A 14,748-nucleotide genomic window follows, 5' to 3' on the forward strand; every position below is an offset into this window, starting at 1 on the left:
GTAGTCACTTCTGAAAGCCCGGACTGAAGTCTGGCATATAGGGTTTCATTTTTGCATGTCAAGACGATGTCATTTCCACCTTAATATATCGTCGCCACATTTTAAGCCAAGACATTTCCGATTATAGCTGCAGATAGTGCGATGCACACCCCGAACATCTAGGACATATCCTATATAGTCCAACTCATGCGGAAATGACCTACATCCAGGGGCACAATGCGGCACTAAGGGTGCTTTATTACCATCTCTGTCACTTTTACGGCATTAACCTTAATATCGCTCCGATAAGCGCGACTTGGGAAATAGAGTCAATTTTCGAGAATGGGAAGTGCCGCATATACGGAAACTTTACATCCTCGACCATTAATTCTGTTGCAAAATCGAGGCATAACAGAGTGCTCCTTGACTTCGAGGGGCGACCCATGTTCGTCATCGAATCTCAAGGAATCTAATGGTGACCTTAATTTTGACATTGGGAATCGAAAGAGCGTTTTACTGTAGATACCTTATAAGGAAGTTGGGACAATTGTCCTTGGGTCGCTCCGTGTCCTCAAGATGCACGAGACTTTCATTAGATCGCCGTATTGATTCAGTCAGAATGTAACCACCTATCTCACGAACTCTATAATTTTCGGCAACATTGGGCGTTGCAGATAATTCTACGGGTACTTTTTAAAATAAAACTTCAAGGTTGCCTTTGTACTTAAGCATGTCATCAAAATAAAGACTCGGTGCTGCGTAAAAATGCAAAGGGTGTACTTTATATGTTGCAAAACAAGTTTTTAAAAAATTTTAAAGTATGTCCGCCAAAAGTGAAACATCGGATTCGTGGTACAGATCTGAATGCTGTCCTCAATTTTGCAAATTAGGCTTTTCATACTTTACAAGTATGTTGATAATCTTCATCGTAATGTTAAATTTATTTAATTTTTAATAGAATGCCTGTTTTGTAGGTAAACTCTTTTCTTTCAATCTTTTTAACTGTCAATGTAGTCGTATCGGAATACTGAATTTCTAGCTAACATATTGAATTCGCTATCATTTTTACATCGTTTTCTTATGATTGTTTTTTCCTTATTATTGAGATATCAGGCCAATTTTTCTAGGCAACTTGGCATGCATAGGAAAGAATGGATTGATCTGTATTTCACTTTAGTATTTGGAACATCTTTTGCAAATGAGAAATATTTCTTTTATATTAGCTGTCAGTAGAGAGACATGTCCCTGAAAACTTTTGACTAATATTTTAAAGAAAAAGTGTGAGTCACAGCCAGATAAATTATGGAGAACTATTGCAATTACATGGAGATATTTATAAATGACGTTTCAGTTTTCGTGTGCCGGACTATAGTGCTTACCTGTGAAATGGCAATAATCGCCATGTTCAAAATCTGCTTTTTCAAATCTTTTTTTGAAAAATTTGTTCATTTGTGCATTTAGAAAATCTTGTTCTTGCTTTGGTGTTAATCTTCTTATTGGTACCGGATTTTGTAAACAATAATTTACTTCAACTGCTGATTAATTTAATTTTTATACAAACGATTCAATACTTTTTGGGAATTTAACATAGGCTCCAAAAAACAATCAATATCAGCGTATACTGCAAATGATACCCTGTTGGAGGTATTCCTCTACAATAATTTAGATTTTCATAATTAACTATATGATTAATTTAAGATTTTTAAAATTAAGAATGGCACCAGCACTCATCACAGAACCATGTGCGAAGATTTTCTTTTGTAAACTGCGATTTTATGACACAGGTTAGATTTATAATTCATTCGAAGTGATACAATAGATTACTTTCGTGGTTATAGTTAGAAAAATCAGTATTTTCAATTATTAAAATGGGAACAGTAGAGCATCTTGATTTATCATTGCTTATATGCCGAGGGAAAATCTAATCTTTTTTCTATTTTAATCATTTTTGATACAGTAAAAATTTAGACGCACTTCATTCATTTTCTTAAATTTGTTAATATCTTTAAAAGCGATGGGAAAGTTGCTTGCATTACGTTTTAAAATTGGATCAAAATGTATATAGAAAATAACGCGATCTACGTGGTTGCCAATAGGGCAAAGATTGGCCATTATCGACCAGAGAAAACAGTACTCATCACGTAGTTCCCGTGCCCCTATACGCACTTATTTCCCCGTAAGCAGTTCCCCAGTGGGCGCAAAATTTGGCGACGTCTTTGCGACATCGTTACGACATCTTTACGACGACTTTACGACATCCTATGTCCATGTCGTTTCGCTATCTTTACGATGTATTAAAGACATCATCAGATCATGCGACTTATTCACGATATCGTAAAGACAGCGAAACGACATGGACATAGGATGTCTTAAAGTTCTCATAAATATGTCGTAACGATGCCGTAAAGACGTCGCCAAATTTTTGCCTGCTGGATCCTTCACCTCCCACCACTGTTCCTATGCGGACTATACGGTCACGTCCGCGAGAGAAGCCGACTAATTAAAAAAAATAGGCCCGGAGATTGGGAAGTTTGAACTGAATATTTTAATGTGGCGTCATGGGAATAAAGATAACATTTTCGAGAAATTATTCCAAACGTAAAAGTAACTCTTAAATGTCATAATAGTAAAATTCTTCAAGTATAGCTTGTATTTTCTCAGTCATATTCCATTCTTTGTCGATTGATGACCTTTCGATGTACCGCAACTCAGTCAATTGTTCGAAATTTGATATGAGAATACCCGATCCGACACACTAACCTCAAATTATTTATATTTTATTTCGTGACCATGAAAGACCTCTAATCGACAAACCAATGTGACATAACTGAGAAAATAATTCTACACTTGAGAAATATGACTATTTAGGCCTTTATAACTTACCGTTGCGTTTAGAAATGATTCCCCAAAAAGTCGTGGCAGTTGCAGTGCAGAGCCATGTAGTTACCAAAAATCATGTAAACGTCCTGGCGGCTGAAACTTCCACCTATCATAGCATGATACATTTAAAAATTCAGACCTTTATAACTTACTTGTAATTTTAGATTATTTTAGCCAAAAAAGTTGTCTGTATTTCTTTGTCAAAGATATTATACGTATACAAGCACTTGTCAAAAACTGTGCTAACCTAACAGTACGCGTATCAATACAAGGCCGAGATAGCCAATGGACGTTGTTGAACAGAAATATTCTGACGATTTGCGGTGGAGGCGGGGGCCCCTTCAGATGGGGACATGCGTGAACGTATACGTTTTATAGCGGGAGACACAGGTGGAAATTTACTATATATTGATATTTACATTTAAGTTTATCATTTCTCTAAATTCTCATCCAGATTTTAGACCATTTATTAATTTCGAGTGATTCTAAAGTCAGTTAATTTTCGGTAATAAAGAAATTGATCGCTTCAATTTTCCAACCCTCTTCTAGAGCGTTGAATTTTGTGGCAAGAATAACAGTATCTTTCAAACTCCCAGCAAAACTTTTCAAAGCTCTTTATAATCTGTGAGTAATCGTTGTTTTCAAATATTCAAAAAAGCTATCCAAATCTTCATGAGTGAAATTTACAATCAACCTTGTTCTATATGTTAGAAGCATCTCGATTTCGGTAAGGTAGGATTTTGTTTCCACAAAGATCCTGATGGAGTCTAGATATGCATGATGACGCCATACATATCCAGATTCCCTCTTGTAAAAGCGGCTTAGTACCCCTTCACCCCTGTAAAAGTAGCTTATTTCCAATTTAACTACTAGTAGAGGACTTCCAAGACGAGGTAGTGAAACCTAAAGGTCATTTCTCTCTTTTTTAAATTTTATATCACAGGAGAGACAAAAAATTGTTGACGAAAATCAAACTGCCATCATCTTACGAGTATAATATTAAAGAATGTTTCTGTGTTTGAATGAAAATTTTCGATTTTTCTCGCCGAGTAATAAAGCCTTCAGACTAAGCGTCGGGACTTTTTGTCCTGATCTAAGTCAAGGCGGTATTTTCGTTTTCTGATCGGATGCTGGTCGACCTTACCCAAACTTAATATTCTTCTAAGTCTAAAGCCAATCAGTACAAGTGCAAACACACACAACATCTTTAAATTCATTTCCATGTCAACTCCAACAACTCCCAAATTTCTGACTCTTTCTGCGTTCGGAGCTGCCTGAAATCCAATAAATCTGAAATTGGAAAACATTGAATTAACTTTCATCAAAATGCTTTAAAAATTAGCGAAGGTATGAAATCTAAGTAAAATATCAATAAACCAGTCCTTAATTCCAGGACAATTACAAGTATTAAGCCTCAACTAGCTTGTAATGTCATAATTCCGGCAGTCCGACCATCCTGGAATGAACTACATTCACGGATATTGAAATTTCGGAATGCCTCTCAATATAATGCCAACATATTGCAACATATAAGCATGCTACAAAATATTAACGATAGTGTATAATTCAACTGAATGTTTGTTTCTAATATATCGCATTTTACAGCCAGTACAAGCATAATCAATAAAATTGCCTGTATTCTTTTTAAATTTCTGGCCCTTCGAGCTGCCTGGAGTCTGGTAACTGCATACTTGTCAAGCACCCAGTGGGCACAAAGTTTGGCGACGTCCTTACGACATCGTTAAGGTAACTTTAGGGCATCCTATGTCCATTTCATGAGAGTGTCTTTACGATATCGCAAATAAGTCAGATGATCTGACGATGTCTTTACGCCATCGTAAAGACAGCGAAACTACATGGACATAGGATGGCGTAAAATTGTCGTAATGATGTCGTAAAGTTGTCGTAAAGACGTCGCCAAATGTTGGGTCCACTGGGCACTCACTTGATTGTCGCCAAAATTAATTCATGAAAATCAAGGTGCATTAAAGTAGCACGCATAAAAAAAACATTTATTTCAGTTTCAACTTGATAAGTGACTTATGCTCTTGTTTGAGATCCCTAATTTTGCACACAAAAAAATTTTTCAGTTAGAAGCATCAGTTTTCCCAAGTTATTATATGGATCTCTTCCCGATCAGAATGTTTTTAAATCTAAGCGATTTTCCAAAAAAAAAGTTATTTTTAATTATAGGTTAGAAATTGTTTAACGCTTTTGCGAGGGTGAATTTTTTCTTTTTAAATCGCCCTCAACAACGGCTCAAGTACCTTCCGTCAGAAGAGAACTGAAAGGTTCGTTCGTACATAGAATGAAAGTGAATCAATGCGTGCGTTCCTGCCAGTCGGTTCGACCACCTCAGCCAGTTACAGCGCCCTGATTTAAGTTCGTTCTGAAATCATACAGAAAAGAATGTCGCGGACAGTGGCGACAAAATAATAAAAGAAATTGTTAAGAAAGATACTGGGAGGTTCCGAGTGAATTTTAGGTCTCAACCCTTTTTCTCGACTCGGAGCCCTTATACAGAGTGTTAAAAGTGGATGAGTCCTGTCTATACTTTTCGCCAATTCCTGGCGTTATTTGGAAATTTTCAGGGCCTCCAGAAATGGACTTTGAGGAGTTTCATTGGTGGCCGGCGATCTGAATTGGTTACCTCTCAACTTCATGTCGTGAGTGGTGATCTAGCACACTCTGTAATATGGAGGCTTACTGTAGAATTACCCTAGAGACTTATAGTGGCAGTATAGGTTGCTTCTCCTTGTCTCGCCACGTGACTAGTGCTAGAAGGGTTTACAATCTTGCTACCAGAACGATAATGCTTCACTACATAGTAGACTGTACGAAAGGACTTGGTTCACGAATCGAGACGAGATGAGAGGGACTACTGTGGCATATTCTACCATTTTTTCGTGTATGCATAACGGGAGGGAGGAAGGTTTTGTCTATCGGGATGTTTGCAGAACTCGTTGTCGCTCTCGGAGCACCTGTGTTGTCGCAGCCCTATTGATTTCCCTATTCATTTCCCTACTCATTTCCCTATTAATTTCCCTATTTATTTCCCTACTTATTTCCCTATTAATTTCCCTATTTATTTCAGTCAGCCTTAATTTAAAAAATAATGTTTTGGCCGGTTTGGAAGTTTTTTTTCTCGAAAACATTATTTTCCTAAAGCGAGTGTAGAATGTACAATACTTCTTTTACTCATACGATCTTGCATAAATTTCCTTATTCATGTTTTTTTACTTCATATGATATAACAATTATAATTAATTAATTATTATTAATTATAATTTAAGTCGAAACTGGGGTTCACTATTTAATCGGATGAGCTTCATAAGTCAGCCATAAGAATTGTCTCTCTCAGCCAAAAAATAAATTCTATCGTTTAAATTTATGAATGTACTGAAGTTCTGATAGATGATTTGTCAAACCGAAAAAGTGAAATAATATTTATAAAAATTTAAATCTTGCTAGAAATTGGGAGGTAGCATGAGGGCATAGAAAATGTGAAAAAGGAAAGTTAACACTGTATATAGGAAGTGGAAAAAAGGGAGAATATGTATGCAAAGATACGCGCAGAAAAAAATACCGTTCAGGGCGTTATCTAAGGGGAAAGAAGACTTAAAGCCGCCTTCGGCCCATGTAAATGACAGGCATTTCAATTTAAAAGTTTGTAACGCTGCAAGAAAAAGTATTGCGATTAGTCCGAGAGTCTCTGATGCAAAGGGGGAGGGTCGGTAAGGCCGGTTTTTGGCCTAATTTATTTTTGGACCAAAAAATCTGAAAAAATCATGGTAGTATCTTATAAGTATCCCGAGTCGATTGCATGTTAAACGGACTACCCTCCACCCCCCAGCCACCCCCACCCCCTACAAATATAGGAAACACCACTACCCACCAACTGTATTTTCGAGAGATTTGACACTCTTAAACATGTATTCTGAGGTTAGCTCGGGTTTACTATGGTTTTCGGGGTCGCTGAATACGAATCTGGCGTCCTTAGACTTTTATCGCGTCAGGTTCAAGTTCATTGGAAGGTCAAATCGAGAGAAAACGGTAAAAAAATCCAAAAAAATACGTTATAGGTTTTTGGAGTCGCTAATTACGAATCTGGCATCCGTTGAACTCTATCGCTTCAGGTTCAAGGTCATTTGAAGGTCATTTGAAGGTCAAATCGAGAAAAAACGGTCCAAAAATTTAAAAAAATATGTTATAGGTTTTTGGGGTCGCTGATTATGAACCTGGTGTCCGCTGACCTTTATCGCGTCAGGTTCAAGGTCATTTGAAAGTCAAATCGATAAAAAACGCTGAAAAAATAAAAAAAATATGTTATAGGTTTTCGCGGTCGTTGATTACGAATCTGCCATCTATTGACCTCTGTCGCATCAGGATCAAGGTTTTCTCTCGATTTGACCTTCCCATGACCTTGAACCTGACGCGATAATGGTCAGCGGACAGCAGGTTCGTAATCAGCGACCCCAAAAACCTATAACATATTTTTTTAAAATTTTTTTACCTTTTTTTCTCAATTTGACCTTCAAATGACCTTCAAATGTGATTGAACCTGAAGCGATAGAGTTCAACGGACGCCAGATTCGTAATTAGCGACTCCAAAAACCTATAACGTATTTTTTTGGATTTTTTACCGTTTTCTCGATTTGACCTTCCAATGACCTTGAACCTGACGCGATAAAAGTCAAAGGACGCCAGATTTGTATTCGGCGACCCCGAAAACCATAGTAAACCCGAGCTAACCTCAGAATACATGTTTAAGAGTGTTAAATCTCTCGAAAATACATTTGGTGGGTAGTGGTGTTTCCTATATTTTTAGGGGGGGTGGGGGTGGCTGGGGGGTGGAGGGTAGTCCGTTTAGCGTGCAATCGACTCGGTATACTTATAAGATACTACCATGATTTTTGGTCCAAAAATAAATTAGGCCAAAAACCGGCCTTACCGACCCTCCCCCTTTTAACGTAGAATCCGAATTTCAACTATTTAAACGTTGATCTTGCTATTTTATTTGTTAAGAAGGAAACGAGGGATGACTCAGTGGGGTCTTCAAGGGCCTTTAAAGGTCCTAATAATAATGATATATAATAATCACAATAACAATTATTATTTTTCAATAGTAACAATCTCATATTAAACATAGTTTGTAGCCACACATGCTCACACGTACATACAACTTGTACCCTCTGTTGTGCCCAGAATAAGCATCTGACCAAAAAAATTTTCGGGACTATTTAGCTTTTTTTGAACCCCGCCCCCCCCCCACAAAATTAACTACAGTTCTCGCGTAGCACCCTGTATAATTATATATCGAGAACGAAATTTACTTTAGACTAAAAACTATTTTTCACTGAAATATGTCCTTCAAATTTTAATTACAAAAGTTATTTTAATTTTAATGCGCTCACCTGATATGTAAATTGAAATTGAACTTTTGCAGTTCAAGTAAACTCGAATTTCAGTTGTAGAATTTGACAATTGTCCATTAGAATGGATTTTATTTTTATTATTTCATTCAAGAAATAATAAAATATGCCACATTTTAAACAAAAAATACTTTTATCTTCTGCAATTATTATAAAACTTGCAACAAAATAAATTCATTGCTCAATTCTTAAATCTTTCAAGAATTATATAAACTTTTTCTGATTAATTTTGTAACTACTTATTACTCTTCTTTATACATAATGAGAACGCAAACGCATCTTAGTCTACCTAACTTTTACCTTACTGTTACTTACAATCTTTACGTTTCTAATCTAAGCGACTTCACTTTCCTTTTTCATTCACTTTTTTATACCTCCATTTGCCTTTTTTCAAATGTATTCTTTCATTCTCTCTCATTCGCTCCCCTAGCACCCTCCAACTCCTTCATCCATTGTTCTCCTAATCCATCCTCCCTTAGAATCTTAACCACATTTTTTTGCCATCCTCCTTTATCTTTCATTCCTCTCCTACATCCTTCCCATGCATGCTCCCATGTTTCCTCCTCCCATTCACATATTCTACACTTTTTGTTCTCTTCTTTTTCCAGTACATCCCCTCCCTTATCTTGTTTCCAAATTTAAATCTTGCTATTCTGGTCTACCTTCTCGCTCCGTATCCCTTTTCTAAATACTTTGGTACTACTTCCTTTTTTATCACCTTATACCATTTATTGTATTGTGATTCCTCAATCATGCCCCATCTTTCTAGTAATTGTCTTTCCCTCTCCCTGTTTCTAATTCTTCATAGTTTACTCTAGTCTCGCCTTCTATTTCTCTATCATTAAATAACTCCCTCCTTTCTTCTTCCCATCTCGTTAATTCGATCGCCCTCCCTCTCTTCTTTTCTACCTCCATCAAACACTTTCTCGCTAACTCCCCTCCCGCTCCCTCCCTCAGCCACTAGAGCTCACCTTATATACCTTTCTTGTAAACTCTGAATATCTTTCCATTCTTTCCATTCTTTCCATCCCCATATCTCTGATCCATAACCTACTACCGGTCATACTAGCGTATCAAACAAACACATTCTCCTTCTCCAATTTTTTGTTAACATTCTTTTTCCTATTCCCCATATCTATTTCATTACCGCTGCTCCTTCTTTTTATCCTTTTTCTTATATAAACTGTATGATCTCCATTCGTTTGCAAAATATATCCCAAATATTTATACTCTTTTACTTCTCCTAACTTTATTCTCTTCCATCTCCCTATCCATTCTTTCTTTCTTCCCCCTCCTTTTCTAAACCTCATTATCTTTGTCTTTTCTACATTTACATTCAGCTTTTCCCCATCTAAGTATTTCTCTAATACTGTAATTAATCCCGCCATCCCTTCTTCGTCCTCTGCCATCAACACTATGTCATCTGCGTATGCCAGTGTACATATCTTTTCCTTCCCTATCCTAACTCCTCCCCAACCTTTTCTCCTCATTTCTATTGCGAAGTCTGATATTAATAAATTAAATAAAAGTGGGCTCAGAGGACATGCTTTTCTCACACCTCTCACCAACCAAAAAATATCTCTTACTTGCTCTCCTACGTTTACCCTGCTTTTTGTCTTTCTAAAAATTTCTGATACTCTCTTTCTTAACCCCAACCTTATCCCCGTTTTTACCATAACTTTTTCTATTACGCCCATTCCTTTTCTAAACCCTGTCTGATTCGGTGACTGGATTTTCTTTTCTTCAACTTCTATCTTCAATCTCTCGGACGAAATGGTAATTTATACTTTATACAGTATTGGCATTAGCGTCACCCCCTCCCCCTATAATCTTTAACCTCCTCACCTTTTTCTTTCTTTACTATTGGTATAAATACTTCTTTCTATAACTTTGGCCACCCCTCTCCTCTCCATACTATATTACACATTATTCATGCCAATTCCTCTAGATCCTCCCCTCCATATTTTCATACTTCATTTGGAATCTCATTTATACCAGGTGCCTTTCCATCCTTCATTATTCCTACAGCCTTACCTATTTCTTCCCTTGATATGTCCTCTTCCTCATCTCTTTCTCCACCATATTTTCCGGCCTTTATAACTTCTCTCTCTACTCCTCCCAGCAAATCCAAAAAATATTCCTTCCATTCTACCATTTCAATATCTTTGTTTACCCTTTTTCTACTCTTTTTCTGCTTTCTCTTTCTCTATTTACTACCTTCCATACCTTTTCTTCCGTCTTAGCATTCTCCGCCTCTTCCTCAAACCTTTTATTCTTTTTCACTTTCTTTTGATAGCACAACTCAGTATAGTCTATCTTTCTTGTTTGTGCACTCTAATCCTACCTTTAGTTCTCCTATTATTGTTGCCACCTCCTCGTCCACATTTCCCTATCCCATTTAGATATTTCTGACCTTTTCTCTAAAATGTTCTTTTCCTTCCCTTGAACAAGCCCCTTTTCCTACACTTTTTGCATTTGCTCTTCTTTTGTTCATATTGCTATTGCTTTTTTGTCCCTCTAATGTCACTATTAAGGGAAAGTCATCCGAATCAATATAATCACCTACCTCTAGTTTCTTAACCTTGTCCCTTACCTCATCATCCACTATCACATAATTAATTAACATTCCCTATTCACCTCCTGAGCGTTTATATTATCCTTTCTCATCTCTTTCTATATTTCCGTTTAAGATATACCATCCCAACTCCTCCAAGCTCTTCAACAGCTTTTTTCCCCTCCCCATTTAGTACCTTATCTTTGTATTTTCTTGCTCTTTTTTCTCCCATCCCTTCCTCCTCTGGCTCTTGTTCTCACATTGAAATCTCCACCTACTATCAGCCTAATCTCTTCTTTATTTTCTTCAATCATTTCTTTCATCTCCTCTGCTTCCTCATGCATTTCACCGTTCACATAAACCCCAATACCTTCTACTTCTCTCTTCCCATCATTACCTCTTCTACTATTACTCCTTCTTTTTGTTCTTCCCTGTCTTTCTTATTTTCCCCTGTTATACATTCATTCCTTACTTCCATCATCATTCCTCCCATTGCTCAGCCCTTTTAATTGTTCCTCCTTGCATTTTGCACTTGCTATTTGTAATCTCTTTGTAACCTTCACCTTACTCTTTCACATCCCCTTTTATTTATTCACGTCTTTATCATAAGGACTACATTCCATTGTGTCCAATTTCTTATAAATTCCCTATCTTTTCTCTCCATTTCTGCTACATTCCAGTAAAAAATCTTCCATTCTTCTCTTTTTTCGTTTCTTATATATTTTTCCTTCCTACTATTTCTTATTTTCTCATCTCCCGTTCCTTCCTCTCCTAGTTTCTCTGCACCACTGATCTTACTATCTGTTCCTTTTCTTCATCCCAATCCCACTATACTCCGTCTATCTGTATTCTCCAATACTTAACCCATGTTCTTCTTGCCTTTTTTTCCTCTTCCGCTATTTTCCTTAAATTTTACTGCATCTTCCTTTCTACCCATGTAAAACCATCCTCTGTTCTCTCCGACCTTCCATATAACATCCTCTTCTTTGTCATCACTTCCCTCTTGTGTTCCCATTTCTCTAATCTTACCAGTACCATTCTCACCCCTATTCGCTCTTCCCGTTCTACACTTCTTACTTCCTCTATCTCTGCCTTCACATCAATCCTTTTTAGTACTTCATCCAATCCTTCCTTCAGTTTCTTATCCTCTAATATTATACTCTTTATCACTATGTTTAATTTTCTTTCTTCTCTCTCTTTCCTTTCTATTCTTTCTTCTATTTTTTTCTGCCTTTCCATCTCCTTATTCCTGCTCGCTCCCCCACCGAAATCCCGGTTCGAGCTTTCAAGTTTCTTCATCCGACCTTGCGTCTACTCTACATTTTTATTATTATCTTCTTCCTGCTGCTCTAGTTTTTGTTCCAATGACTGCATCCTCTTTTCCAACTTTTTCCTAATTTCTTCCTATTTCTTAATTTCTTTTTCAAGTTCAGCCATTTTCCGCCTAATTACCTTCTTTAATTCCTCTCCCTCTTTTCCTGCTTTCCTTCATAAATCCCCATCACCTCTATCATCACTTCGCGAATTTCCTTTAGCCTTTCCTCTTTCATCGGAACTTCACTTTCATCTTGGCTTTCGTTAGCCCCCTCACTATTATCACTTGTCCTTACCAAATTCTGCTTTTCCAGCGGCGATCTAAGGATTTTTTGATACTTAACGCTCGAACCGATATCTTCCTTCCCTTCACTGCTTTCCCCCTGCCTTCTCTTCCTTTTGATGAAAGCCTCAAAATATCCCACGCTTTTTGCTCTTAATCTCTCCTCTTCTATAGTTTTCTTATACTTCCCCCTTGCCTTCCTTTCCTTGATCTCCTCCTTCGGCGTACTGAACCACTGGCAGTCTTTGCAGCCAAAGACTGCCGAGCCCTGCCCTATGCTAATAGAAATTTTCTGCCCTTAGGCTAAGAAGAGAAAGAGATAAAAGTGAGACAAACATTATGCGCGGAAAAATTAAAATTCATCAGATGAAGTATGTAATGTTTTGAATTACTCAATACATTACATTAGTGGGTAAAAAAATGAATGTTTTCTATCAATCCTTACGAATTTTTTTTCTACTGCGCTCAAGCTGCATCTGTGCGGAAAAATAATTTTTTTTATCTATCGCAGGAAAACTTCTGCCCCCCCCCCCCCCATTTGTTCGCCCTGGGCTGCATCCAATGTAGGCCATATGGGAAATGCGCCATGGTCTAATATTACGCGATCTACTTCACTGAATACTTCCGCATTCCGCCCCTTCCAGGCGAAAGCCGTAACCGCTCTCGCTCTACTCTGTGAGAAGCTGCAGGCATTAGCCATTCTAGGAATTGGTAAATTAGAAACGTTTCTATGGGAGCTCTTGTGTAGTAGTAACCAGTGTGTATACATTGTGAACGGTGGAATATCCTGTAAAATTTTCGAGGTTTGTTTACGCGTTACTGTAAAGGTTGATCAGTTACTTTTTTTTAGGTTAGTTCTTAGAGATCGTAGACAAAGATTCCTTTAACAATTTTGAGGGATTAGCATCTCTTTATTTACACCTATTTAAAAGGGATGTACTGTATTTTTCCAATAGACACTAAATAATTTTCGCCCTATCATGTTGTTTGTTTCTAAATACGTTTTTTTTCTCTACTCGTTTCAGAGAACCTTTACATCTTTAGTCTGCTGGTGTGTCTATCTGTAAGTATTCATTAATAATATAATTTTATAATATAATATTTCAAGATTGGGAAGAGGACTGAGGAAAAGGAGTGGATGGAGTGGACCGAAAACAACATTTCTTCGAGTAGCGGATCCTAATAGTGAGCAAAAATGGTGTTTTCCAACATTGATAATTCTTCAAAATTTCAGCATTATTAGACTATATCTTCTGTTCCGTGAAAACTCTTAAAATTCCATATTTAGGCATAATAATGATAAAATTTTAGAGGACCTCGCACAAAATCAGTGGAAAAAATGTCTTTGTCAAATTGGCTGAAACTTTGAGAAAATAGTGTTTTCGGCATGCCGAACAATAGTTTTTACAGACAGAATAAGGTCCAATTATTAGTCGTGCGACACATGTCACTCGCATGGTATGATTCTCATTTAATGCGTGCGAGAATGCGTACATCTCGCCAGCATTGAATGATGGTCACTTAGCTGCGAGCGTTATAAGTCGAATTTTTTCATCACGGAATATAGGCACATACTGCGAGCTTTGTGAATCGCATTTCGTCATCATGTAAATGCATGAAAAATTAATTGTTTGACAAATGTTTCGTTTTCAAAAATACTACTTATTATAAAACTTGAGTGATTTGATATACTATACAAATATAAAAATAATTTCAAAAATATTTTTAGTTGTTTTTAATTTCTAACGTCATCATAATCATTAATGTAGGTATTTTAATATGTTCGTCGAAAATATTAAAAAAAAAAAATGGTTTACAGATTTCTTATTGAAAAGAGTTTATTTTTTAATTTGTAGTTGAAAATTTAATTTTACATGCATTTTAATTCCCACATTCCGACCTGTGCTGCCCGGTGTCGAATTTTTTGTTTTTACCACGAACACGTGTCAATTAATAAATAAAAAAATTTTAATGGGATTTCTATGTATATGCATCAAATATAAAAACAGGTGACAGTTATAGTGTTTTAGTGGTGTAATTAACCTCAAATTTTATTCCTACATCATCAGTGCTATCAGAAAGCGGGTATCTCTGGCATGCGAAGTAGTGATTCCTGTGCATTTTAAATTGACACATAGCGTTACCTAACCTAAATATACAAAGGCATGACTACTACGCGTGCCAAAGATATCCGGGTTTTGGCACCACTGTACCAGGTGTATACATATGAAACCGGTATTGCCATCTAGCGGCCAGTAGGCACACTTGTAGGCACTGTCGGAACTTACCATTTGTGCTAATTGGCG

General features: G+C 36.9%; 1 protein-coding gene across 2 annotated transcripts in view; it reads left to right on the plus strand.

Moving 5' to 3' along the window:
* LOC117175156 overlaps positions 1-14,748 on the plus strand; it is a 99,242-nt gene that overhangs the window by 8,482 nt on the left and 76,012 nt on the right. For both annotated transcript variants that reach the window (XM_033364749.1, XM_033364750.1), the window contains exon 2: positions 13,468-13,505. In XM_033364749.1, coding sequence (XP_033220640.1) covers positions 13,468-13,505 — 38 coding nt within the window. The remainder of the gene's footprint in view (positions 1-13,467; positions 13,506-14,748) is intronic.

Source organism: Belonocnema kinseyi, chromosome 6 (genome assembly GCF_010883055.1).
Source record: "Belonocnema kinseyi isolate 2016_QV_RU_SX_M_011 chromosome 6, B_treatae_v1, whole genome shotgun sequence".
NCBI classification, from domain to species: domain Eukaryota; kingdom Metazoa; phylum Arthropoda; class Insecta; order Hymenoptera; family Cynipidae; genus Belonocnema; species Belonocnema kinseyi.